At 38.2% G+C, this 24861-nt stretch overlaps 1 protein-coding gene across 1 annotated transcript in view; it reads right to left on the bottom strand.

Annotated features, from left to right (window-relative positions):
- LOC106873919 (glucosamine 6-phosphate N-acetyltransferase) overlaps positions 1-10336 on the bottom strand; it is a 49029-nt gene extending 38693 nt beyond the window's left edge. The window contains exon 1 of the mRNA XM_089360017.1: positions 10252-10336. Coding sequence (XP_089216143.1) covers positions 10252-10266 — 15 coding nt within the window. The 5' untranslated portion in view covers positions 10267-10336. The remainder of the gene's footprint in view (positions 1-10251) is intronic.
- Positions 10337-24861: the final 14525 nt, after the last annotated feature.

Raw genomic sequence — 24861 nt, 5'->3', positions numbered from 1 at the left:
GAAAGACCGATATCTGCCTGGGAAGTAGAGGAAGCGATGAAAAGCTGTACGAGAGGTAGATCGTCGGGTTTGGATGGTCTGCCCTACGAGCTTTACACTTCAATGCCAGACTTGTTTGCGGGCCTCTTGGCGAACGTCTACTGCAACTGGCAACAAAACGGGAGAATTCCTGCTTTTGTCTGTCGAGAAGTGGTTGCATTGCTAAGAAAGGACCCAAACAAGAGGGACGTGATAGGGAATTTTAGGCCCATCACTGCTCAATGCAGAGTTAAAAATTTTGGTCAAGGTGCTAGCCAAGAGGTTGGCGCTTGTCACGGACAAGCTGATTGGCAAGGCGCAGACATGCACCGTGCCCACCAGGTCTATCCACGATAACCTCCATCTCATGCGCTACATCATAGAGAGGGTGGGTAACGAAGCTGGCGCGGGTGGGGCTTTGATCAATTTAGATCAGTCTAAAGCCTTCGACAGAGTTGACCATCGATACCTGGCAGTTGTTCTCCGGGCAGCCGGTTACGGTCCGGTCTTCCGCGGCTGGATCGCTGCTTTGTACAGCGGTATCTGCTCGGTCATACGGGTGAACGGTCACCTTTCCGAGCCTTTCAACATCTCGCGTTCGGTCCGCCAAGGATGCCCTCTCTCCTCCCTACTCTGCGTTTCGACTCTCGAGCCATTAATGTGGAAGTTGGAGGCTTTGAGGGGTGTCCCCCCCACGATCTGGGATGTGCAAAAGAGCGTGTCTGCGTATACCGACGACGTCACCGTGATGGCGTCAAGCCACAGGCACATCGACCTGAATGGCGAGACGCTAAACGAGTACGAAAATTAACGCGGAAAAGTCGGTGAGCTTGCAACTGGGCACCTGGAGGAGCAAGTCCATGCTGTCCAACAGCGTCGTAGGGCGCTGGACAGACGGTCCCGTTAAACTGCACGGGGTCTGGTTCGGTCCGGACTTCCAGAGGGAGAAAAACTGGGACGAAGTGATGAGCAGGGTGGCCAATCTCACCCAGAAATGGGCCAAGAGGAAGCTGTCCTTGAAAGGTCGAGAGGAGGTGGCGAATGACTGTTGTTCCTTGTTCCGACCGCTGGTTGGCCAAGCTGGTGCGCTTGTTCTTCGACTTTCTGTGGAAGGGTCAGGTACCACTGGTCAGGTGCTCCATCTGCTGTCAACAGCCGCTGAACGGAGGCCTTGGCATGCCGTAGTTGCTGATGCGCAGACATGCGCCCAGGCTACAGCATCTCAAACGTTTTCTGGACGGCGAGCAGGTGTGGTCGCCGTTCGTCAGACACGACTTTCCGCAGCTCGTCTCTTTGACAGAGCTGCAATCTTGGATCAAGCGCAGACCGAGAAAGGGCGCTTGGCACCTCGAGTGCCGTCAAGCGGGCAATGTGATCGGTAGGAATTCCACTCTAGTGTTCTATAGAGGGTTAGTGGAGGAAAAGTGCGACGACGCTCTCGGGGAAACTCTAGGCGTCGACGATAATCAGCTAAACAGTCTGTTCGGAAGAACTTTCGGGCCGGGGCCAATGGATAACTTCCAAAGGTCCCTTGCCTGGCAGTGCTACCGAGGGGTGCTGCCTGTTCGAGATAAACTCTACTGGCACGGAAGTTCCGTCAGCCGGGCCTGGCCGAGGTGCACTCATAACGACGAAACCGTTCTGCACGCACTCGTCCAGTGCCCGAATATTGCTGACCTGTGGGTTTATGTCGAACATCTACTGTCGCGTGTAGGACGGATCCGACTATCAGCTGAATCCATAGTGAAGATTGTTCCGCCGACCTCCTTTAACCGGGAGGGCAAGGCAATTTTCCTTTGTCTAGTGGCTGTAGCGAAAGAGGTGGTACGGTGGACCGTTTGAAAGGGCTAAAGTCAGACACTTTCCTCTTTGGCCAAGGCCTCATCAACTTTTTCAAGTTCCAGTTGAAAAGGAAGATGAGAGTAGAGAGAGAAGTGCTGTCTCGTAGCAAATTCGTTGAAAGGTGGGTGACTGTCGGTAAAATGGCCAGTATCAACGGACCAATTCTGAGGTTACACCTGTAAAAAAAAAAAGGTAATATAAAAGAAGGGGCTCTCTACCCTTTCTGACCAGGCTCCCGTGGCTTTTATGGGTTTTTCCATGAGTAACCTTTCGAAGCACCTCCCCCCGTTGAGTGTTTTGTTATATTTTTCGTTGTTATTTTAATGTTTACACGAACGTTTTTTTCTTTTTGAACAAACCCTTTGTACCTTTCGTCCTGTCTTTGTCCTTATATGTTTTGATTTATATTAGCCCTTGTGGCCAATAAAACAGAACCAATTATTATTATTATACTCAGATAGAGACTGATACTCAGACAGACAAACAGACAGATACTTAGATATAAACAGTTAAATCGTGATTTTAAAAAGTTAATTATTGGTAAGGCTTCCACTATTGTGATCGATCTGCCACAGTTCTTGCAGCTACTGTTCATCCTCGTACATAAAATGTCTGGTGGACGTCTATTTGTTTTTCCTGTTTTTTCCCCCTTTTCTTCTTGTGGCCGTCATTTGTTAATCGATCGCTAGTTACCTCAACAGATTATTTCACTACCAACTTATAACATATTTTGGATCTTTATGGTTTGACGGGCAACACTTGTTTTCTTAACGAAACACCTTCAAACTTGGTATACTGGTAGAATGTGTCATATAAAACATCTTTTTCTCTTAGCCTTCTTAACAAAAATTACTTCATGTTAAAGTCGTTGTATTTCTGTAATTTCAACCAATCACTGACGTCTATTCAGCTGAATACAGTTAGTGCTGTTCGGTGTCAAGTGTGTTATTCCCTGTTTAATTATATCATTATTCCCTAGTAAGGGTTTAGGGTTAGGGTTCGGGTTTTAAAGTTAGGGTTAGGGTTGGGGTTAAGGTTATGGTTATGAGTTATAGGGTTAGGGTTAATGTTATGGCAAAAATAATTATAACCCTAACCGTAATCCTAAAATTAACCCTAACTCTAAAACCCGAACCCTAAAACCCTAAGGCTAAAACCAGTACAAAAATGTTGCCCGTCAAACCATAAAGATCCCATATTTTTGCTTCCCTCTCTCCTGTTTGGTGGTCTTCTTTTTTTTTTCTTTACTTTTCCGTTGCTATCCAAAACCTGTTAGTCTTTTAAACCTTCTTGTATTCCTTCGCTGGCATAACCACAGAAGTGCCCCCTACCGCTGACTTTTTCTCCATAAGTTTATTAAAAATAAACATTTTTAAGTGAAATTTTTCGAGATAGATTTTTGTGGTATGTAGAGCATATTATCTTTATTAAATTTGATTCAGTGACTGAGCTGCACCCATACTGGGGCACTACCTTAAAGGGTTTAGTTGAACAAATCGACCAGAGAACTCTTGATAAAATTAACCAAAGACAATAATGATCGTAATCTGAACCATCGAAAATGTGTCACTGGAAAATTTAATCAAAAATTATGCACGTAACAAAGTCTGATGGCAAAGAAAATGATCCTCCAAAAACATGTTTTTTTATTCTCTCACATAATCGCGATCAGCACTGATTCAAAAGTATCAAAAGTGAAAGAATCACGATTCACATTAAATTTTATTCATGTTTAATTGGGGAGGCGTCTAAAATAGTACATACTATCTTCTATATATATAAAGATGAGAATATGTGTCTGTCTGTGTGAATCCCTAAAACTTGAGAACAACTACACAACCAATTTCATTCAAATTTTACACATGCCATGTAGTGTCTTAGACCAAAAAAATGTTTAACTTATTGCCTAGTGCGAGCCCAGAGCAATATCATATCTTCTCCACTATTACAGTATTACGTGTCAAAAGTGAAATAACATCTCTCTATTGTAATGTCAGATATTTTCACTTTAATACTGATACTATTAAAGTAAAGCTATTATCTCACATATATACAGGCTGCACAAATGTATGCATGTATATGTATAGCTGTATATGTATAGATGTATATGTAAAGATGTATATATATAGATGTATATGTAAAGATGTATATATATATAGATGTATATGTATACATGTAGATGTATATATATAGATGTACATGTAATATGTATACATATATATATACACACATATATACATGCATACATATATACACTCATACACACACAAATACATACATACGTGCAGGTGTGGCTGTGTGGTAAGAAACTTGGTTCCAAAACACATGGTCCTGGGTTCAGTCCCACTGTGTAGTGACTTGGCATGTGTCTTCTGCTATACCCTCAGACCAACCAAAGCCTTGTGAGTGGATTTTGTAAACAGAAACTGAAAGAAATCAATCGTATATAAATGTATGTATATATGTAAGGGTATGTGCCTGTCTTTGTCTGTGTTTTTCCCTCATTCACAACTCTTCCTTTATTTACATCCCCATAACTTACAGGTTTGACAAGAAGAAACTGATAGAATAAGTACCAGGCTTATCAAAATAAAAATTAAAAAACACTAGGCAGTGTCTCATATTTTTGTTTGCCCACTCAGTTGTAGCTGTCAATCTATCTTTTTGTGTGTGTGTATGTATGTGTATATATATATATATATATATATATATATATATATATATATAATACACACACACATATATACATGTATGTATATGTGCATATTCATATCTACTACATAAAAGTCAATGTCTTTATGTGTGTTACTTGTACATTCAAAAACTACTGCACAGATCCTAGTGAAATTTGGAACACAAAATCCAAGCCTAGGGAGAAGGGTAATGCTGTGTGTTTCATACAATTTCATGGACCAAAATTACTGAATAGATCCTTATGATATTTGGAACTTAGATTCAATGCATAAGGACAGGTATGATGCAATGTTTGGTTTGAATTTGAGGGGGCTTAAAGGGTGCAGAACCCCCCATGAAAATTCATAAATGTTCGATGTTGATGAAATTTCAACCATGGGTAATTGACACACATCAAGAAATATTCTCAAACTTTCCACTTCTCATGAGGATTCTAAGACCCCCCCACTAATGGGGGCCTTAACTCTCAAATTTTAGTCATTTTTTTATGATCCAAAACTAGGTCAAAAGTACTGAATGGATCTTTATGAAATTTGGAAATTATATTCTATGCATAAGGGCCATAACCCCCCATAAAATTCATATATTTTTGCTGTTGATGAAATTTTAACCATAGATATTAGACACAAACGAAGTAATATTTCTAAAATTTCATCTTCTTAGAAGTTAGAAATACCCCTTCATGGGGACTTAACACCCACAATTTAGTCATTTTATCAAAGCAAAGACGAATACAGTTGTACTCTTGGAAGCTGTAGGGTCGCCCAAGCATAAAAGATGAGTGTCATTTGTAATTCAATGGTACAACAGTGTAAGAGTTTGCTTTGGGATATACTTAGATTGTGATTTCTGCAATGTGGTGCATAAATTGTCAAGTAAATGAGAGGCATCTTTGCCTCCACTGATTCAGTTGCAAAGTGTTGAGTAAAGTTATTTCGTTGCAGACCTCCTTTGAGTCTTTTTATTATCACTGCGTCACACATAATCCCCAGATGGTAACATTGATTTCAAGGCCTTCCCAGATGAGTGACTGGTTATTCAAAAACATTTATAGATTTTAAATTTATTCTGTCCAGTTACATATCGGTATAGTGGTCAGTTGCAAACTCCAGAGGTGATACTTTCATTTACCCTTAGCTCTCACATCACACAGTTGTTAATGTTTATTTCAGTTGGGTCACACCCTTCCAATTGCTATAGATCCGTAATGCATCTTACTGCTGTGCCTATCACACGTATGGTGAGGAATCTTACATTGAGGAGTAGTAACGACTAGAGTAGGGTAGCTGACTGCTTATTGTGATCATTCGTCTTTTGGTTTCCTGTAGCTTTGCTCTTTTACAAACCCAGTGAACATACATATATTTCCTATTTCAAAGAAATTTGAACAATAGATATAAGACCCAAGTCAAAAAGATTATCAACAATTCAACTTCTCTGGTTGACATTAAGACCCCCCCCCCCCCAATAGGGGCCTTAACTCCCACATTTTAGAGCTCCATGGCCTCCATTTTTCAAGAGCAAAATCCTTTTAACAGGTTCCATAAGATTAGAATTTTAAAATCTGTGCATAAAGGTCAATAGTATGGGATACATGTGTCATGATTAGAATTTTTTTTACGGTGTGTAAAGTGGGAAAGAACCTTCATCTGCAATTTTGATGAAATTCGAATCATAGGTATTCCTGTTCATTAGAGAAAATATAACAGAAAGTCTAATTCTTCAATTGCATGTAACACGGGCAACGCCGGGTATCTCTGCTAGTATGATATAAACTGCTTATAACTTGTATTATGTGGAGATGTGAAATGACTCGAGTATATATTATTGTATGGTATGAATAGACAATTTGATGCACATTTTTAATCTTTTCATAAAACAATATTCAAAACAGTAATTTGTAAATTGTTTCAATTGCAAGGATATTCGTAACGAATATGCTCCAACAATTTTTGGAATGCTTCATCTTTGTATTCATAGCGCCACATAAATTCAATGACGTGTGAAAGATGTATGCACATCATCATCATCATCGTTTAACGTCCGCTTTCCATGCTAGCATGGGTTGGACAATTTGACTGAGGACTGGTGAACCGGATGGCTACACCAGGCCCCAATCTGATTTGGCAGAGTTTCTACAGCTGGATGCCCTTCCTAACGCCAACCACTCCAAGAGTGTAGTAAGTGCTTTTACATGCCACCGGCACGAAGGCCAGTCAGGTGGTACTGGCAACGGCCACGCTCAAAATGGCATATTTTACGTGCCACCTACACAGGAGCCAGTTCGGCGGCACTGGCAATGATCTCGCTCGAATGTCTTTACATGTGCCACCGGCACAAGTGCCGGGAAGGCGACGCTAGGCACAGGTGCCATCATGATTTCACTTTCGCTTGCCCCAACAGGTCTTCACTAGCCGAGTTTCATGTCCAATGAAGGAGACGATGTTGGCATGGGTGCCAGTCGGCGAATTTAGTTCGATTTCGATTCCGATTTCACTTGCCTCAACAGGTCTTCGTAAGTGGAGTTTTGTGTCCAATGAAGGAAGGTACGCATAAGTGGGCTGGCTACACCCCTGGCGGAGGCCTAGGATTTAGGTCTCACTTGGCTTGCCGGGTCTTCTCATGCACAGCGTATTTACAAAGGTCTCGGTCAGAAGTCATCGCCTCAGTGAGGCCCAATGTTCTATGGTTGTGCCTCACCACCTCATCCCAGGTCTTCCTGGGCCTACCTCTTCCACAGGTACCCTCAGCTGCTAGGGAGTGGCACTTTTTCACACAGCTATCATCATCCATTCTCGCTACATGACCATACCAGCGCAATCGTCTCTCTTGCACACCACAACTGATGCTTCTTAGGTTCAACTTTTCTCTCAAGGTACTTACGCTCCGTCTAGTATGCACACTGACATTACACATCCATCGGAGCATACTGGCTTCATTCCTTGTGAACCTACGCATGTCTTCAACAGTCACGGCCCATGTTTCACTGCCATAAAGCATGGATGTTCGTACACATGCGTCATACAGTCTGCCTTTTACTCTGAGTGAGAGTCCCTTTGTCGCCAGCAGAGGTAAGAGCTCTCTAAACTTTGCCCAGGCTATTCTTATTCTAGCAGCTACACTTACAGCGCACCCACCCCCACTACTAACTTGGTCGCCTAGATAGCGGAAGCTATCGACTACCTCTAGTTTTTCACCCTGGAATGAGATAGAAGTTGCTTCCTGTTTGTTTACAGTCTTTATTGCACCTGAACATCTACCACATACAAAAAGTTAACTTTTCCCAGGCACGAACCCAGACTGCATCTCATCTAAACTGACTCGCTCCCTAATTAGTTGGGCTATGACCCTCTCCATGACTTTCATTACCTGATCTAACAACTTGATACCTCTGTAATTATTAGTATCTAAAGCGTCACCTTTACATTTGTAGCAGTTGACTATAGTGCTGCTACACCAGTCATTGGGTATGACTCCTTCATGTATCACCTGGTTAACAATACGGGTGACTAGGCTATAGCCAACATTGCCAGATATTTTGAGCATCTCAGCAGCGATTCCTGATGGGCTGGGGGCTTTCCCTGTCTTCATACTCTTAATTGCTTTATCTACCATGGTACTGTCAACTCGGATAGCTGGTCCCTCTGCTAGGTCGACATTCGGCAGACTCTCTTTCTCCCATTGAGCAATCTTTCGTAGTGGCGTCTCCAAACCTATTTCTTTGCAGCCTCGTCTAGTGCAAGCGTACCATCATCCATGCGAACACATTTCTCTCCCACGACATCACGATTCTCTCTCACACACTGTCTTGCAACACGAAATACTTCAAGTCTTTGGTCCTCACAGCGCAGAACATTGACAAATTTTTTCTTATCTGCTTCCCCTCTGGCTAAATAAACCGGTCTCCTAGCTTCCCTTCTGGCAGTCTGATACAATTCCCTGCTACCACCATTCTTCCAGTCCTTCCAAGCCTGTTTCTAGTGTATATGAAATGGACGTGTGTGTGTGAGAGAGAGAGAGAGAGAGAGCGATGCATACATTTTTTTGTATGTATGTGTGCGCGCGTGAGAGAGTGCCACTTAGACGTTCATGCAAAAAATACATGTGAGAGAGAGAGAGAGAGAGAAAGAAAGAGCAAGTGAGTGCCACTTAAACATGCATGAAAACATGCACCTTCACTCACTCACACACACACACGTGTGAGAGAGAGCGAGTGAATGTGTTTATTTTTTCCATCCTCTTAATCTCTGTATTTTCCTGCATAAATTGATAGAAAAATAATTCGAAAAAGTTTTTTTAAATGTTTAAAAACAGAGTTTGAAAGAAGAAAGAAAAAAAAAGAAAGAAAAGACCACTTTAACTTATGTCATATTACTGCGGGAAATTACTCTAAAAGAAATCTCTGCAGGAAAGTGAGTAGATTGATTGCATTATGTTATAGCAGTTTTGTGAGATTTGGGTGTTATTTCTAGCATGTGGATAGCCTGCTTGAAGGCCTGAGGTTATATATATATATATATATATATATATATATATATATATATATTGAAAAATTGAAATTTTACAAACCAGTTTTTTTTCAGAACCGTAATCTCCGTATTTTCTACGTATTTCGCAAAAAAAAAAAAAAGTTCTGGGAAAAGTAAAAAAATAAAGAAGGGGGTGAGGGTGAGAAGAGGGGTAATTGAAATTTTGAAAAAGCGATTTTTTGAAATTATTTTTTTTGGATCCTCCATAACCAAAATCGTGGGATTCCATAAAATGATCAATATATATCTATTTTACCGGAAGTTATAACGGAAAAATCGGATCTTGTGAATTTTCCGAAAGTCCTCTCCCACCCCCAGGGTCGACAGCGCGCATTTTTTTTTTTTTCATATTCGTTTTCCACATACTTAACATACCCAGGATGGTTAATTTTTGTTTTTGTTCCCGTGTAAGGATCTTTATATTGACCCTAATTTCTTCATGTTTCACGTTTTCCAGAATTTTTAGGAGCAAAATACGTAGAAATTTTTTGGGATTACTATGTTTTCGCTCTCAAAATTTACGCCCAGCCCTCACCACACTTAGAAAAATATTACAACTTGCCTAACTTGATCAACCTGTGTGTAAACCTTGATTAATTATAATTTATACAGCATTTGAAAATTATTGTAAGAAGTTACAGCATTTAAAAACAATACTGTAAGAAGTGTGTTGGTGTGGGGTGGAGGTGAAATTTTAATTTCTATATATTTTGGCAAAATGAAAAAAAAACAGAATGGGGGTGGAACTGAAATAAAAAAGTGAAAATATGAAATGCCAATTTTTTAACAGATTCAGAATCTCCGTAGCCGAAAACAGTTTCTGAAGAAAAAAAAACAAAACGGAAGGGTGTGTGATGATAGCCAGCCTTTTAACCGTGCCACGTCATTGTAATCGTAACATGCCGACAAGGAGAGGTGCATCGATCTATCACTGGCTTTGGGTAAAATCAACGGAACTTGACGATGCTGGCATTAGCCTCGCAGAAGGGTTTTCTCATTTTCTCTGCTAGGGATATCAACGATAAGATTCCCGATGTCATTCTCCACATTCTACTACTATAAATGTGCACATCACCTGAATTTGTGTTTTCATTTAAATACGTGTTTATAAAAAATAGCACATTTTTTTTTTTGAATCAACAAGAAAAGCGATGAAAATATTTCTTACCTGAATGTCGCTCATGTTTTGAAAAGTTTTCTTTGAAGCTCCGATAAATAACCCCGGGTAAGATGAGCACACAAAATTCACTCACGCATGCGCAAAGCATATATGTACTGGCTGAATATATATAAAATATAATGTTTTTTTAAAAAAAAAAAAACAAATAGGGTTCTTTTTTAAACAAAGTAAATAATGTAACAAATTATGTAACGATTCACCGGAGTTAAATTCAACTGTCTTAACTTTCACGACCTCACCCCCTCCTAAAACACTTTCCGGAAAGACCTTCTCCTACCCACTCCTCATTTTCTTTTTTTCCAAAAATATACTTTACACTTCTATGTTTAACAGTGCATGCATGTATGTATATATATTCCTTATTTTAGCTTTTGGTGTCTTCTACCTTTCTACTAGAAACGTTTACCTGGGAATGCAACAGATAAGTCTTGGATTTTTACCTTTTGACGGGCAGGCAGATCAAAAAAATTAATTTTTTGTAACTAAACACTTTTAACTCGTATTGTTGTATTTGGGGTGGTCATGTTGCCAGTTGAGGCCATAAAAACACATGCACTATATATTTGGTGTTTTTATTGGCTTTTATTGGTTAAACTGGCAACATGACCATCCCCAAATACAACAATATCTGTTTCAACACACGATTTCATATCAAGAATCTTACAAAACGAATATATAAACATAACTTGGTAATCTTCAAGTTTAGGGAGGTAAAAAAAGTAAATAAAAATACAAGGGAAATAACTTAACGTCTTACTAGTATTATCTGTACTACTCTGAAATGTGTTTTTTTTTTTTTAGCTGTTTATAAATAAATCACACACGTGTTATTTTTGTTTTTTTCTAAAACAGCATGCGAGGGAATTTTTTCTAATAAAAGTTCAAAATGTTTTTCCCTTTTCCAAAACGGAACCGAAATGGTTTGCAGAAGTACCCGACGGAACGGAGTCAAATAACAGGCAGAAAAGAAACAATTTTGTGTCGAAGGCAATCATTTGACCATGATTCCAACGGTCAAATTGTTCCCTTTTGCGCACGTGTGCACAACCCTAAAAGAGAATCATTTGACCAGCGACAAGGAATCTGTTAACCAGCGCAAAGGATCGTGTTCGTGAAATTGAAAATGTGTTTACCACTTGAAGAAGTATTGAAGCAGCTTGCTCCAGAAAGAATACTCGAATTTTGGAAGGCAACGGCATTATTGCCACGTGTAAAACGTGTGTTTGCACACACGATATGACTTTGAAGAAGTCGGCCAGATCGCTGGATGGATTTGTGTGGCGGTGCGGAAATTGTAAGAAAAATATTTCAATAAGGACAAAGACTTTTATGGAAAAGTCAAAGTTGTCCTTACAGAAAATATTTCACATTGTCTTCCATTTCATGTTCGAGGCACCTATATCTACTGCGGCTTTATATACTGGAGTAGATAATAAAACTGCGATCCAGTGGTATGAGTTTTGTCGAGAAGTGTGTTCGGGGAAGATGCTTCGAGACAAAGCTCCGCTCGGTGGTCCAGGTCATGAGGTGGAAATAGATGAGAGCTTGCTCTTTAAAAGGAAGAGCCACGTAGGGAGAATAGGCCATCAAACGTGGGTTGTCGGGTGCTATGACACCACAGTGAAAAAAAGGGTTCCTTCAACGTGTACCTGATAGAAGCGCAGCAACACTTGAAGCCGTTATAATTGAAAATGTGTTACCGGGTACTATAGTACATAGACAAATGGGCCAGCTATAGGAATCTACAACAGCTGGGTTACATACACAAAACGGTTAACCACTCAACGAATTTCGTCGACCCTGAAACTGGCGCTTGTACGAATCACATTGAGGCCTATTGGTCCCGAATTAAAAGACGGCTGAAGTTTGTGACTGGATCATCGGGCGACATGAAATGGTCCCGCGTCGATGAGTCAATGTATCGAGAAATGTATGGATTTACTGCGAAGAAAAACTTTGAGAATTTCTATACATGTTCAAACTTTGAAAACATAAACACATTATACGATCATGTAATCAGTATAGGGAGGAGATACGCCACTGTGGTGGTGCGCTTCACAACGGAGGAGGAAGCAATAAAGCACTCCACAGAGGCAATAAGGACAGAGGAATGGGTGCTCTTGCCTTCGTACTGCGCCAAACGTGTGGCCAAGGTGCGAGTGAGTAAGGTGCCATCCGAACTGAAACTTTAAACGCATAAACACACTATACGATCATGTAATCAGTATGCGTGCGCAAAATGACCGGAAGTTGTTGCGTACTAGTACCGAAAGATCGCCTCGCAAGTTTTGTGAGATTTGGCTGTTATTTTTAGCATGTAAATAGCCTGCTTGGGGGGGCGGGGAGAATTGAAATTTTTCAAACAATTTTTTTTCCAGAATCATAATCTCCGTATTTTTTTACGCAGTCCTAGAAAAAAAAAAAATTCCGGAAAATATTTAAAAATGAGGAAACGGGGATAGGGGGAATCGAAATTTTGAATTTGAGATTTTTGAAAAAAAATTTTCAGAATCGGAATCTCCATAGCCTAAAACGTGGGATTCCGTAAGAAAATTTTTTTTAAATAAAAAAATAAGGGGGGAAAGGTTCAGATTACATATAGTCCATCTGAACCCAGCCAGTCTTCCACGAGGCATTTTCGATCTCTCAGCCGGTACTATGATATTCAATCACGTGTGTGATTTATTTATAAACAGCTAAAAAAAAAAACATTTCAGAGTAGTACGGATAATACTAGTAAGACGTTAAGTTATTTCCCTTGTATTTTTATTTACTTTTTTTTACCTCTTTAAACTTGAAGATTACCACTTAACTTTTAACTCGACAAAACCAAAACACACAGTCGATTGTTTCTGTGACAACTCGACAAATCACTGCGGATATTTTCGTGACAGTTGCTGAAATGGGAGGAGGAGAAGAAAGCGAATGGGTTGTGTGTGCGTGCATGCTTGCTTGTTCTTGTGTGTGTGTGTGTGTGTGTGTGCGCGCGCGTGCGTGCTTGTTCTTGTCTCTGTGTGTGTGCGTACACACACACAGACAAGAACAAGCACGCACGCACACAGAGGCAAGAACAAGCACGCATACACGCACACACACACACAGTCAAGAACACGCACACACACACACAGACAAAAACAAGCACGCACACACAACCCATTAGCTTTCTTCTCCTCCCATCTTAGCAGCTGTCACGGAGATCACGATGATATCCGAAGTGAATTGTCGAGTTTAACCCCGTTGATAACACACACACCCAAGTACTTGGGTGTGTTTGAAACGGGGTAACAAGCGACGGTGTGGTAGACACCGTTCTATAATTGACTCGTATCTCTGCGAATTCATGTGGCGGCGCAGACATGAAAAAAGTGACCTTTGGGAGAAATTGCTGGCAAGCATTAGAAATTTCTCAAATGATTATTAACCCTTTCGTTACTATATTTCTGATCAAAATACACCCCTCATCGACTGGCCCCCTCCTCCAAAATTTCGTAATTTGTGCCTAGACTACAAAAAAAAAAAAAAATTATTGATTCAATCACTGTTTGTATCTTTCAACGAAACTTGCTTTGAAATTTGTAGCACACCTGCACGACTTACATAATTTCAACCTCTGTCTAAACTGTGTATCCGCGCTAGAGAGTCGTGACTAGTCGATCCTACGACTACCTAGTGCGAGTACGCATGATGCGCAGAAATAGATGTGACACCAAAATACACCCTGGAAGAACGTAAAACGACATTTTAAGAATAAGATGGGGAAGCTTCAACAAGAAAAAAATTACTTTGTGTTTTATTTACTTTGTTTAGGATCGACTACTCACGACTAGCTAGCGCGGACGCGCACACCGGGACCACTCTTCTTGAATAGTACATGTGTATTTCCATGTAATGAATGTGAGATTTGCTTTTCAAAGTGTTTAAAATTTATTGCACAACTGTTATATAATTTCAACCTCTGCCTGAACTCTGTGTACTTCCATGGAATGAATGTCACATTTGCTTTTCAGAGTGTAATATCCGGCATTAAAATTGATGTAATCTTTATCCGTTTTTGTTTTTCCTTTTGTTTACATTGTGTGCATGTCTTGTTATGGGTTATGTTAGAGCTATGGTTTAGAATTAGCATCAGATAGCATGCTAAATGGCCACGTATACTGTATGCTAAAGTGGCACTAAAGATTTATTGAAACTGTTTACCTATCAGAAATTAAGTCATCAAAGGGTTAGCAGTGTCAACACACTTCACATTTCTATGTTTCTGAGGGCAATGAAATAAAATACTAGATAAGGCGTGGGTCAATATAGTTGACAAATTATGTCCTCCTATAAAATTTTTTGCTTTGTACCTTTGTAAGAAATTCTTGTTAGTACTATTATATAGTGTGAGCAAGAGAAAAAATGATGTTCAGAGAACATCTGCAGTTTTTCCTAAACTGTTAATGTGAATGTAGATGATGTCTTTTTTTCAACTTCTGTAAATTAATGTCTTATGAGAAGGTGATTCCATGTAGAGGTTGCCATTCTGGAGAGAAATGATTGGATAAAATATTTAGTATAAGGTTTGAGCTGTGAGACATGTTTGAGCTGTGGGCTCAGTTTGATATAGTATACAGCTTATTAATTCACAGGAATAGTAGCAGGTGTTTGGGTTTTTTTTTTTCTGTTTTATTTGAACAATTTGACTGGATAAAGGGGGCTGTATCCTTGGCTTTTGTATCCCTTCTGAGACAAAAGGCAAGAGCTGTGCCTTCAAAACTGGTAAGATTGACGTAGTTGATCTTGAATGATATGTGGATGGCTGCAGAAGAAAAAACATGGGCAAAGGAATTTCATAAGGCTGATAATCTGGTAAGAAAGAATTTAATGCTTCGTTTGCAGGTGAATTACAACCTACGCGAGCTTCGAACCTTTTGACGCTGTTGTCGAAGATTACAGGGAAGTTCACCATTATCACTTCACTGTGAACTTCACCATCAATTCACTGAAGAAACTTCACCATGAGGAAATTTCACCACAAGGAAAGTTTACTGAGAAAATATATCCGTAGTACCTCACCAATAATAATTAAAAACTATTTTACTGAAAAACAAAAAAAAAACCAGTGAATTGTTGACGGTGAACTTACAGGATATGGTGGCTGAAGGAGTGGAAGTAGTTGCCCAGTGGAAAAAGCAGGGTTCCAGCTGGAGAGAAACAGGAAAGACAGCTCAAGAACTGCGAAGAAAAGCTGTTGATGGCCTATACTCCCTGGGGAGTTAAAGGCTTAAATAAGTAAGTACATGCCTATAGTGTTTCATACCTCTGTCAGTGTTACATTAACACTACATTAACAGCTGATTCAATTGTTGACTATGGGATACCTCTGCTTTCATTCTTTATCATCAATCAACAACTTAGGAAAATTTTATTGTCTTTTGAAGAGTGGAATTTAAAGAAATGTAAGCAGAGTATATGATAGTTTTACCTGCAGAAGTACAGCTTATAAATCTACCTTGATTTAAGAAGGGTACTAAATGTTTCAGGTTTCCAGACCATAGTTAACTCTTTACTCTTTTACTTGTTTCAGTCATTTGACTGTGGCCATGCTGGAGCACTGCCTTTAGTCGAGCAAATCGACCCTAGGACTTATTCTTTGTAAGCCTAGTACTTATTCTAATAATCTCTTTTGCTGAACCGCTAAGTTACAGAGATGTAAACACACCAGCATCAGTTGTCAAGCGATGTTGGGGGGGACAAGCACAGATACACAAACACATACATATATATATATATATATATATATACATATATACGACAGGCTTCTTTCAGTTTCCATCTACCAAATCCACTCACAAGGCTTTGGTCGGCCCGAGGCTACAGTAGAAGACACTTGCCCAAGGTGCAACGCAGTGGGACTGAACCTGGAACTATGTGGTTGGTAAGCAAGCTACTTACCACACAGCCACTCCTACGCCTGTTTGAATTAAGTCAGGATTGAAGAAAATTTGCTACCAAGAACACCCACTTTAGAATTAGCAGAGCTCTGAGCATTTAGCTGACTTGAATTTGTCAGGATGTTGTGGAGTGGGTTGCTTTATTTAGACAGAGACCTTATTTAGGTGACCTTTTCAGTAATGAAAGTAGGCAAAATTTAATGCTACATAGCTGTGTAACAACAGGAGCTTTGAATGCAGAAAAACAAGTCATTGACTTTACTTATCACACTAATGTGAGGAATTTATGCACTGACATCATTATCTATATATGAACATGCAATCATTCTGTATCTCCAGAAAGACAGACTATATTTGAGAGCCACTCTGTGGTCATTTTCCCTGCTAGAGATAATAGCAAAACATCCCTTAACACCCAACTACTTTAAAAAGAAGAATACATTGGATATTATAGTTCTGAATATACTCTTTAATCAAGATGAGGTGGTTACAGCATGAATGTCTGATCATAGATCTGTTTATTAAGGACCAGTCTGGGATTAAACAATATCATAGCATCTAATAATGCTTCAAGACCTTAGATATACATATTTCAATAGATATGAAATAGAAATAATGTTAAGTTCTACCTTGACTAGGTGACCTAAGTATCATCCTTTAGTCTGGCAGTACAGGATAAGTTAACAAAGTGGATAATGTTTAAATAAGGTAAGCTCGAAGTGCCACAACATAAATATGTATAAATGTTGTATTTTGTGTTGATCTACAAAGGCAGTAACTGACATTTTAACATGATTCATTCTGGCAAATCAATAACTGGTATTGATATTTTTTGATATTTAAATTTTTAAAAAATTTAATTTCTGCAGTAAACATCATGTTGAAATCCTTATATTTATGGTTTATTGTATTCTTGAACATTATATATCTTGTGAAATATATTAAATGCTGGGAACTGCTAATGTAATGTATTCAATAAGTAATTTCAGAGTGAATGTATGTGGCTTACTAGTTAGAGGTATTCAGTTCATGATTGTAAAGTTGTGAGTTCAATTCCCAGCAGTGCATTCTGCTCTCAAGCAAGACACTTTATTACATCTTACTATAGTTCACTCATCTGGCAAAAATTAGTAGTACCTGTAATTCAAAGGGCCAGCTTTGTCACATTCAGTGTGTCATGCTGAATCTCCCTAAGAACTATGTTAAGGGTACACAAGTCTGTGGAGTGCTCAGCTACATGTACATTAATTTTACAAGCAGGCTGTGACATTGATCAGATCAACTGAAATGCTTATCGCTGTAACTGACAGAGTGCCAGTAGTTTGTAGTTCCAAAATGGGTAGAAAAACCCATCTCTAACTCCAGTCACTGATGGCTGTAATAAAAAAGATTTCTTAAGATACAACTCTTCTTATTCATCTACATCTTCCTAGGATAGGCTGGAATTCAGTACATTGCTCTCTAATACAGAATATCAAAGTATAGGAGTTAAGAAAGTTGGCAACCTGCATCAAATATCATAATCCAGTCAATAGACACTTTGATATTATATTAATCTGAATCTTATGAAACAAGAACATGAATGATGATGTCAGTAGTTTGAAATTATTTCTCTCACAAACTCAGATATAGAATTAAAAACTGCTTTATTTTCTTGACAAGTTGTACATGATTAACCCTTCCAGTGTATTAATACTATTTATTTTATCATCTTTATTGGATGGAAGATAAAGTTAAATTAGGCTGCATTTGAATTCAATATGATAGCTGAACTGGACTCCATTAACAGCGTAGTCTACATCTCTATCTTCTGTACCAACCAAAGGAAATAATGTTGCTGGTTGAGTTGATACTGGTACATTTGATAATCAAACATGGAAAGTTAAACAGAAAGATCACTGATGTGAACGCCACAACAAGAATAAGATTAAATATTGGCTTTGAATTTGACACCAAGGACAGCACTTTCAGGGAGGATGTAAGTCAATTACATTGACCTCATTATTTAACTGGTACATATTTTATTGACCCACAAAAGGATGAAAGGCAAAGTCAACCTTGGTAGAATTCAAACTCAGAACATAAAGACAAACAAAATACTGCTAAGCATTTTGTCCTGTGTGCTAGTGATTTTGCCAGCTTGCTGCCCTACTAAAATTAAATACTGTTAAATATACATAGTCTTGAACATCAGGTTTTCTGTCAGAAAGTATAGTGGAAACAAGTGTAGTGCTGATGGTCACAACTGAAGGACTTGACTTTGTTTTAACTAGTTAGTAGGGCTGACGCTAAGTCCCTGCAACCCCTAAAGTTGCAGGGAGCCTCTGCAGTTGAGAGGCTCCATGTTGTGATCAAAGTATGCAGATTTATTTACTTTGGTTAAGATGCTGAACAAAAATTAAACTATGTTAACTGAAAATTTCAAGAAATAAAATGGTAATACATTGTACCTGCAAAAGTTCTTGTAAAAGTATTACATTGTACCACAAACGTGTACCAGATTTTCAGCTTGATTATTCTCTTAGCTTGAGTATTTTGAACTGATTGATGATTTCACAAAGTGAAAAGTGCACCTTGTTTGTCTTTGAAAGTTGCCTGGATTATAAAAGTGCTCTTTTATTCATATCTGAAAGTTTTACTTATTGAAATTTGTAATAGACCTAAATGAATTTAACTTGTACTTTTAAAGATGTTCTTTAGGATAATGTGAAATATTGAACTTCAGATAGAATAAAGTAAAATATAGCTAGGAATAAAAGGTGCATAGATTATGAATTTTGATTGAAGGGATGGGGCCTCAAAACAAAAAGTTGCAAGGGGGCCCTCTAAAAGTCATGCAATGGAGCTGCTAGTTAGGCATATTATTAAATCAGAAGTGATTTAAACCTTGCTTTCCATCTTTTAAAATTTAAGTCCTCTATTATATTCAGATCAATTCAACTATAATTCTTTCCATTAAAAAATTTACCTGATATTTGACTTAGAGAAATCAGTAAATATAATATCTAAAATATTTAATGTCCAGGATATATTTGTGTGTGTTTATGAGAATTGGTGTTATAAGTTAAATGAAATAGAGCACTTAGCAATTTATTTAATAATATTAAAGGAAATACATTGATAAATTAGGACCACTAAACTAATTCATGACAATCTTTTGATACTTACAAAAATGTTTGTAATTACCTTGATAACTCTGAGCTATGGCTTGTTAAATTATTACAAAAATTGCTACAAACAGTAACTAGGTAACTTTTCCTGCAATGTAGTCATTAAGATCTTGTTTCAAAAGTATGGCAAAAAATGTTGCTCCTTTCCATTGTAATTTAACCAATTATGTAACATGACAGCAATAAGTTTACATTGAAAATTATTCTTTTGCCTTTTTACTGCTTTTCGTCATTGAACTGGCCATGCTGGGGCACTGTTCGCAAGGAATTAGCTATTCATATCAATTCCAATACTTATTTTAATCTGATACATATGCCATTTATCTCTTTTTGAATTACAGGATTATGGGACACCATAATTTTTTCTTCCACTGTTAATTTGGCTGCCTAAGTAACGGAAGCTGTCTACTAAGGATCAACACTGGCAATTTGAGGGTGTCTATTCTCTGTGCATTCTTATTGTATCTGCTACATCTGCTAAACACAAAGACTAATTTCTCTGTTAACCTTCCTGTAATATCACTGCACCTCTTATGTGTCCAAAGCTTGCACTGGATACACTATATGGAGTCTTTACCAACACCTTTTCTATATAATGAGCAAAGCCATCTCTCTGAAGGGATTTGTCTGTTTTCCTTCTTACTAAGACTTTGGTCTTTGCTAAATTAACATTAAGGCCCTTAGAGTCCAGACCTTGCTTTCTTGTCTTAAATTTCTTTAGTTCAGGTAGCGATATACATACATACATACATACATATGTACATACATACATTTTTAAATACATACATACATACGTATGTACATACATACATACATATGTACATACATACATGCACACACATACATACATACATACATGCATACATACATACAACATGATGTGACAGAAAGGAGAAAGCTGATTCAAAGACTACAGATCTCAGTCATCACTGGAACTCTAAAAATCTGTAAAACTTCTCAGAATTTTATCATTCAAGTATAGATGAGCATGTCTAGAAATATATATATATATATATATATATATATATATATATATATATATATATATATGTATGTATGTATGTATGTATACATGCAGATTTGTATGTTTTGTTTTATGTATGTATTCTCATGCATATACTTTCATTTCTAGACATGGAACACATGAGTAGATATATATATGGAAAAAAGACAAAGTAGAAAATGCTAAAATACTTTTATAAAGAACATTACAGAACCGGTTTCGATCCTTGAGATCTTTTTAACCGTAAATATGAATAATAAATTTTTGAAAAATTATTGAAAAATTAAATTTTGGTAAATTTAAAAGAAAAGTCTTTTTAAAGACATATTTGTGTAGTATTCAAATAACAGAGGCATTTTTCTTGTTTCTGCCTGTCTCTGTTTCACTTGTTAACTCTTGTGGATTCGAAGAAGGAGTGCTATGATAGTAGCAGAGTGTTAATCGGTTGGGTGTCCTGATATTGACCTGTTGATGGTCGTAGTCGATCATCAACACTACGACCATCAACAGGTCAATGTCAACAAGTCATTTGTCTCAACCGGTATTTTCTCATGGCCAATTATATGTCGCATTTGCAAAAGCACGAGCTATGAACAACATCAAAGTAAGAGTTATGACACTCAATTGGGATAAGAGACAAGGCCAAAAACATGGTGTAACATACACACAAAATGTTGTCTACTATGAAGTACTGTGAGGAAGACCACACCGCACCAGTTAGCATCACCACCACACCAGCCGCTCATCATTACACATCCACATTACACCTTTAAGATCAAGGAACCAGTTAGGGGCCCACTTGATCTCTCTCGCCATACCAGCAAACCACAAAATCGCATCAGCCAGCATCACCACTACCTCCAAGCCCGTCATATGTATGTATGTGTGTGTTTGTGTCTGTATTTGTCCCACCACCACCATTGCTTGACAACCGATGTTGGTGCGTTTGCATCCCTGTAATTTATCTGTTCAGCAGAAGAGACTGATAGAATAAGCACCAGGCTTACAAGGAATAAGTCCAGGGGCCAATTTCTTCGACTAAAGGGTGCTGCTCCAGCATGGCCACCGTCAAATGACTGAAATGAGTAAAAGAATCAAATACCAGAAAAAGCGTTCCGTACCACTAAACTAAGAAGGTTCTTTGAATATGTACGATGTTTTTTAATGTTAAATAGTAATTCCATTTACGTCTGTGTAACTGAGATATTTTGGTTGGATTATACAGTCATTGGTGTTACATTACTTTCTATACTCTGTAACTGTTACAATATACTTTTCTAGGCCTGAAATTTTTGTGTGGAGGGGACCAGTTGTTTAGATCGACCCCAGTATACAACTGGTACTTAATGTATCGACCCCGAAAGGACGAAAGGTAAAGACGACCTCAGCAGAATTTGAGTTCAGAAAGTAACGACAGACGGTCATAATATGCAAACATTTCTCATGTGGCATGTATGCGCGACAGTCTTCTAAGTTCAAAATATTAACACACATCAATACATAAACGTATTGTAATCATTTTGCCTTCAATTTTACAATGTAATTTGGCTCCGCTGAATATAATTTTGCGTATCACTGTGCATAATTAACCCTTGTGCCAGAAATTTTGTCACAAAAACAAAGTATCGAAATTTTTGATATAAGTGATCATATGATGCGGAGATCACAGCAACTGAGGAAAGGAAAGGGTATTTTGGCTGATCTTAATCCAAAGAAGGGAGGGAGAGCGTGCTTGCCTAGGTAAAAAGGAATTTGTTACTGTAAAAGATAACGGAGTAATGGTCCGCCAGCAAAAACAGCTATTGCTTGTAAATCTGCACAAACATTTTGTGAAATACAGGAAGAGGTACCCTGCAGATAAGGTAGGCTTTTTGAAGCTTTGTGACTTGAAACTGAAATAGTGTGTTCCAGTTACTGCTGCAGACATGCAATCAGTATGCATCTGTGAACAACACCAAAATGCAAAACTTATTGTCGCTGCCATTCCCGGTAGTCACAACTATAAAGATTTGCTTGGCAAAATGGCCTGTTCGATGAGCAATCATGATTATATGTTGCTCCTGTGTGAATCATGTCCTGGGAAAATTGTCTTCGAACAACATTTGTTAGACGTATTTTCATCACATGATTTTGATTCCAGCGATTTAGTTATGTACAAACAGTGGGCACATATTGACCGGACAGCCCTCTTTGCTTAACTTCCCCGTGAATGACTCCACTAAATTCGGTGTCATACTCTTTGTAGGCAATATGTACAAAAGGTGCACCTCTTCTAATACTTTGTAAGTTTTCTATATATCATCCATAATCATCTCATGTAATGAATTTATCGATACAAATATTGAATGCGACGTAATAACTGATTGTACGCGTTCATTATTTGTTTATATTTGTATCATACCAGGCAACTACAAGCTACAACGCGTTGGTTGCCGCTTGTGCACTTGTCTGAAACTTTGACACCACCAGTTGATAGCTTGACTGTATTGATGGTGTATGCTTCGATTGTTACTCGCGATTTAAAATTTAGTAACATTTTGAATGAGTATTTTTGTTTCATAAAGAATAAATTAAGATAGCTCTGGAAATGGGTTTGTAAAATATTTGTAAAATATATCTGAGACACTGATTTATGTAGAATAATAACAGTTCCTAGAGGGTATACCTTATAGTTAGGGAGGTGCAAGATTTAGTAATCCATTGCAAATTTATCTATATCTATACTATATATAAAATAGAGATGTGTGTGTAATCGTTTTTCACGTGAAATCGACTTCACCAAATGCTTCCATACTTGTAATGCATGAATAATTTGACCTCGGATAAATCTTAGGCTCTTCATTTGATTTTTTTAATTAAAAATAAATAATATTGCTTTATATTTAAGATTCACTTCTTTAAAAAGGTTCCTCAATGTCAACTTCCGGTATTGACATAACAACCGCAAAAAGCTTCACTTTCTATTTTGTGTGTTCATGTGTATGAGAGAGAGAGAGAGAGAGAGAGTAAATACTACATACACACCGCTCTCTCACTCTGTCTCACACACATACACATGCACACACACACACACACACCTTGACTCACTCACACTCTGTCTCTTACAAACACACACATACATAAATGTATACAAACATATTTACAAAGACACACGTGTGTATGCGCGCGTGCGTGTTTGTACGACACAGAGTGTGAGTGAGTCAGGGGCTGTGTTGTCATATGCATACATCCAAGGATGTATGTATATTTATGCATGTACGTATACATGACAACAAACCTCTCTCTCTCTCACTCACACTCTGTCTCTTACAAACACACACATACATAAATGTATACAAACATATTTACAAAGACACACGTGTGTATGCGTGCGTGCGTGTGTGTGGGGGGGGGCTCCACAATCGCCATTTATTTCAATTACTCTTCTGAGGATATTCACGTAAATCATTTTTTTCATTTAATCATCATCATCATCATCATCGTTTAACGTCCGCTTTCCATGCTAGCATGGGTTGGACGATTTGACTGAGGACTGGTGAAACCGGATGGCAACACCAGGCTCCAATCTGATTTGGCAGAGTTTCTACAGCTGGATGCCCTTCCTAACGCCAACCACTCAGAGTGTAGTGGGTGCTTTTACGTGTCACCCGCACGAAGGCCAGTCAGGCGGTACTGGCAACGGCCACGCTCGAAATGGTGTATTTTATGTGCCACCCGCACAAGAGCCAGTCCAGGGGCACTGGCAACGATCCCCATTTTAATTTTCGTAAAAGTTTCCAAGTACCAATGAGGCTTTTTGACACATCTTCAATTTTCCCCATTCATGAGAGGCGCCCAGCCATCATTCATCTGAGAGTCCATCTACAGAATGTCCTCAAATTTCTATACAGCATATTTTGCCTTTTTTTCTTCAAGTATATTAGCAACAATTTCATTCCCGAGCAACGCCGGGTGCCTCTGCTAGTATATTATAATTATAAGGAAAGAAAATCCCAATACCAAAGGGGAATATATGTAATATAGATATTGAAGGATTGCAGATTAAAGTGGTTAAGGGTTATTAGAAAGCAATACTACATATATTTCTAGATAATAGAGGATATGCTATGAATAATATGACATCCTGGATAACTTATGCTGCCAAATCATTGTATGATATACAGATTGTTATTTGCTTCTAAAGTATTTGAAGGTATGGGTAATCCTATGTACACAAGATACTCTAAGGTCTAATTTATTATTAATTAGGTTTTGCTTATTCTTATATTTGAATATTTCGTAAATTTCGTAATTCACCTCCATATTGGCTATCTTTGCATGGCTGAGCTCTATGGACTATATTCCATTTTAGGCTAAATTCACAATTACTATCCTTGAGTTCCCAGATTTTCATAGATCATGAAGTACTGTTGGCTTTATGCCAAAGTCTAAAAGACATAAAATGTTTATTGAGGTGTTTTTTTCATATTTAATAATGCCTTAATAACCATTT

Source organism: Octopus bimaculoides, chromosome 11 (genome assembly GCF_046866305.1).
Source record: "Octopus bimaculoides isolate indiv1 chromosome 11, ASM4686630v1, whole genome shotgun sequence".
In the NCBI taxonomy this organism is placed as follows: Eukaryota; Metazoa; Mollusca; class Cephalopoda; order Octopoda; family Octopodidae; genus Octopus; species Octopus bimaculoides.
This window is presented reverse-complemented; position numbering and strand designations above follow the sequence as displayed.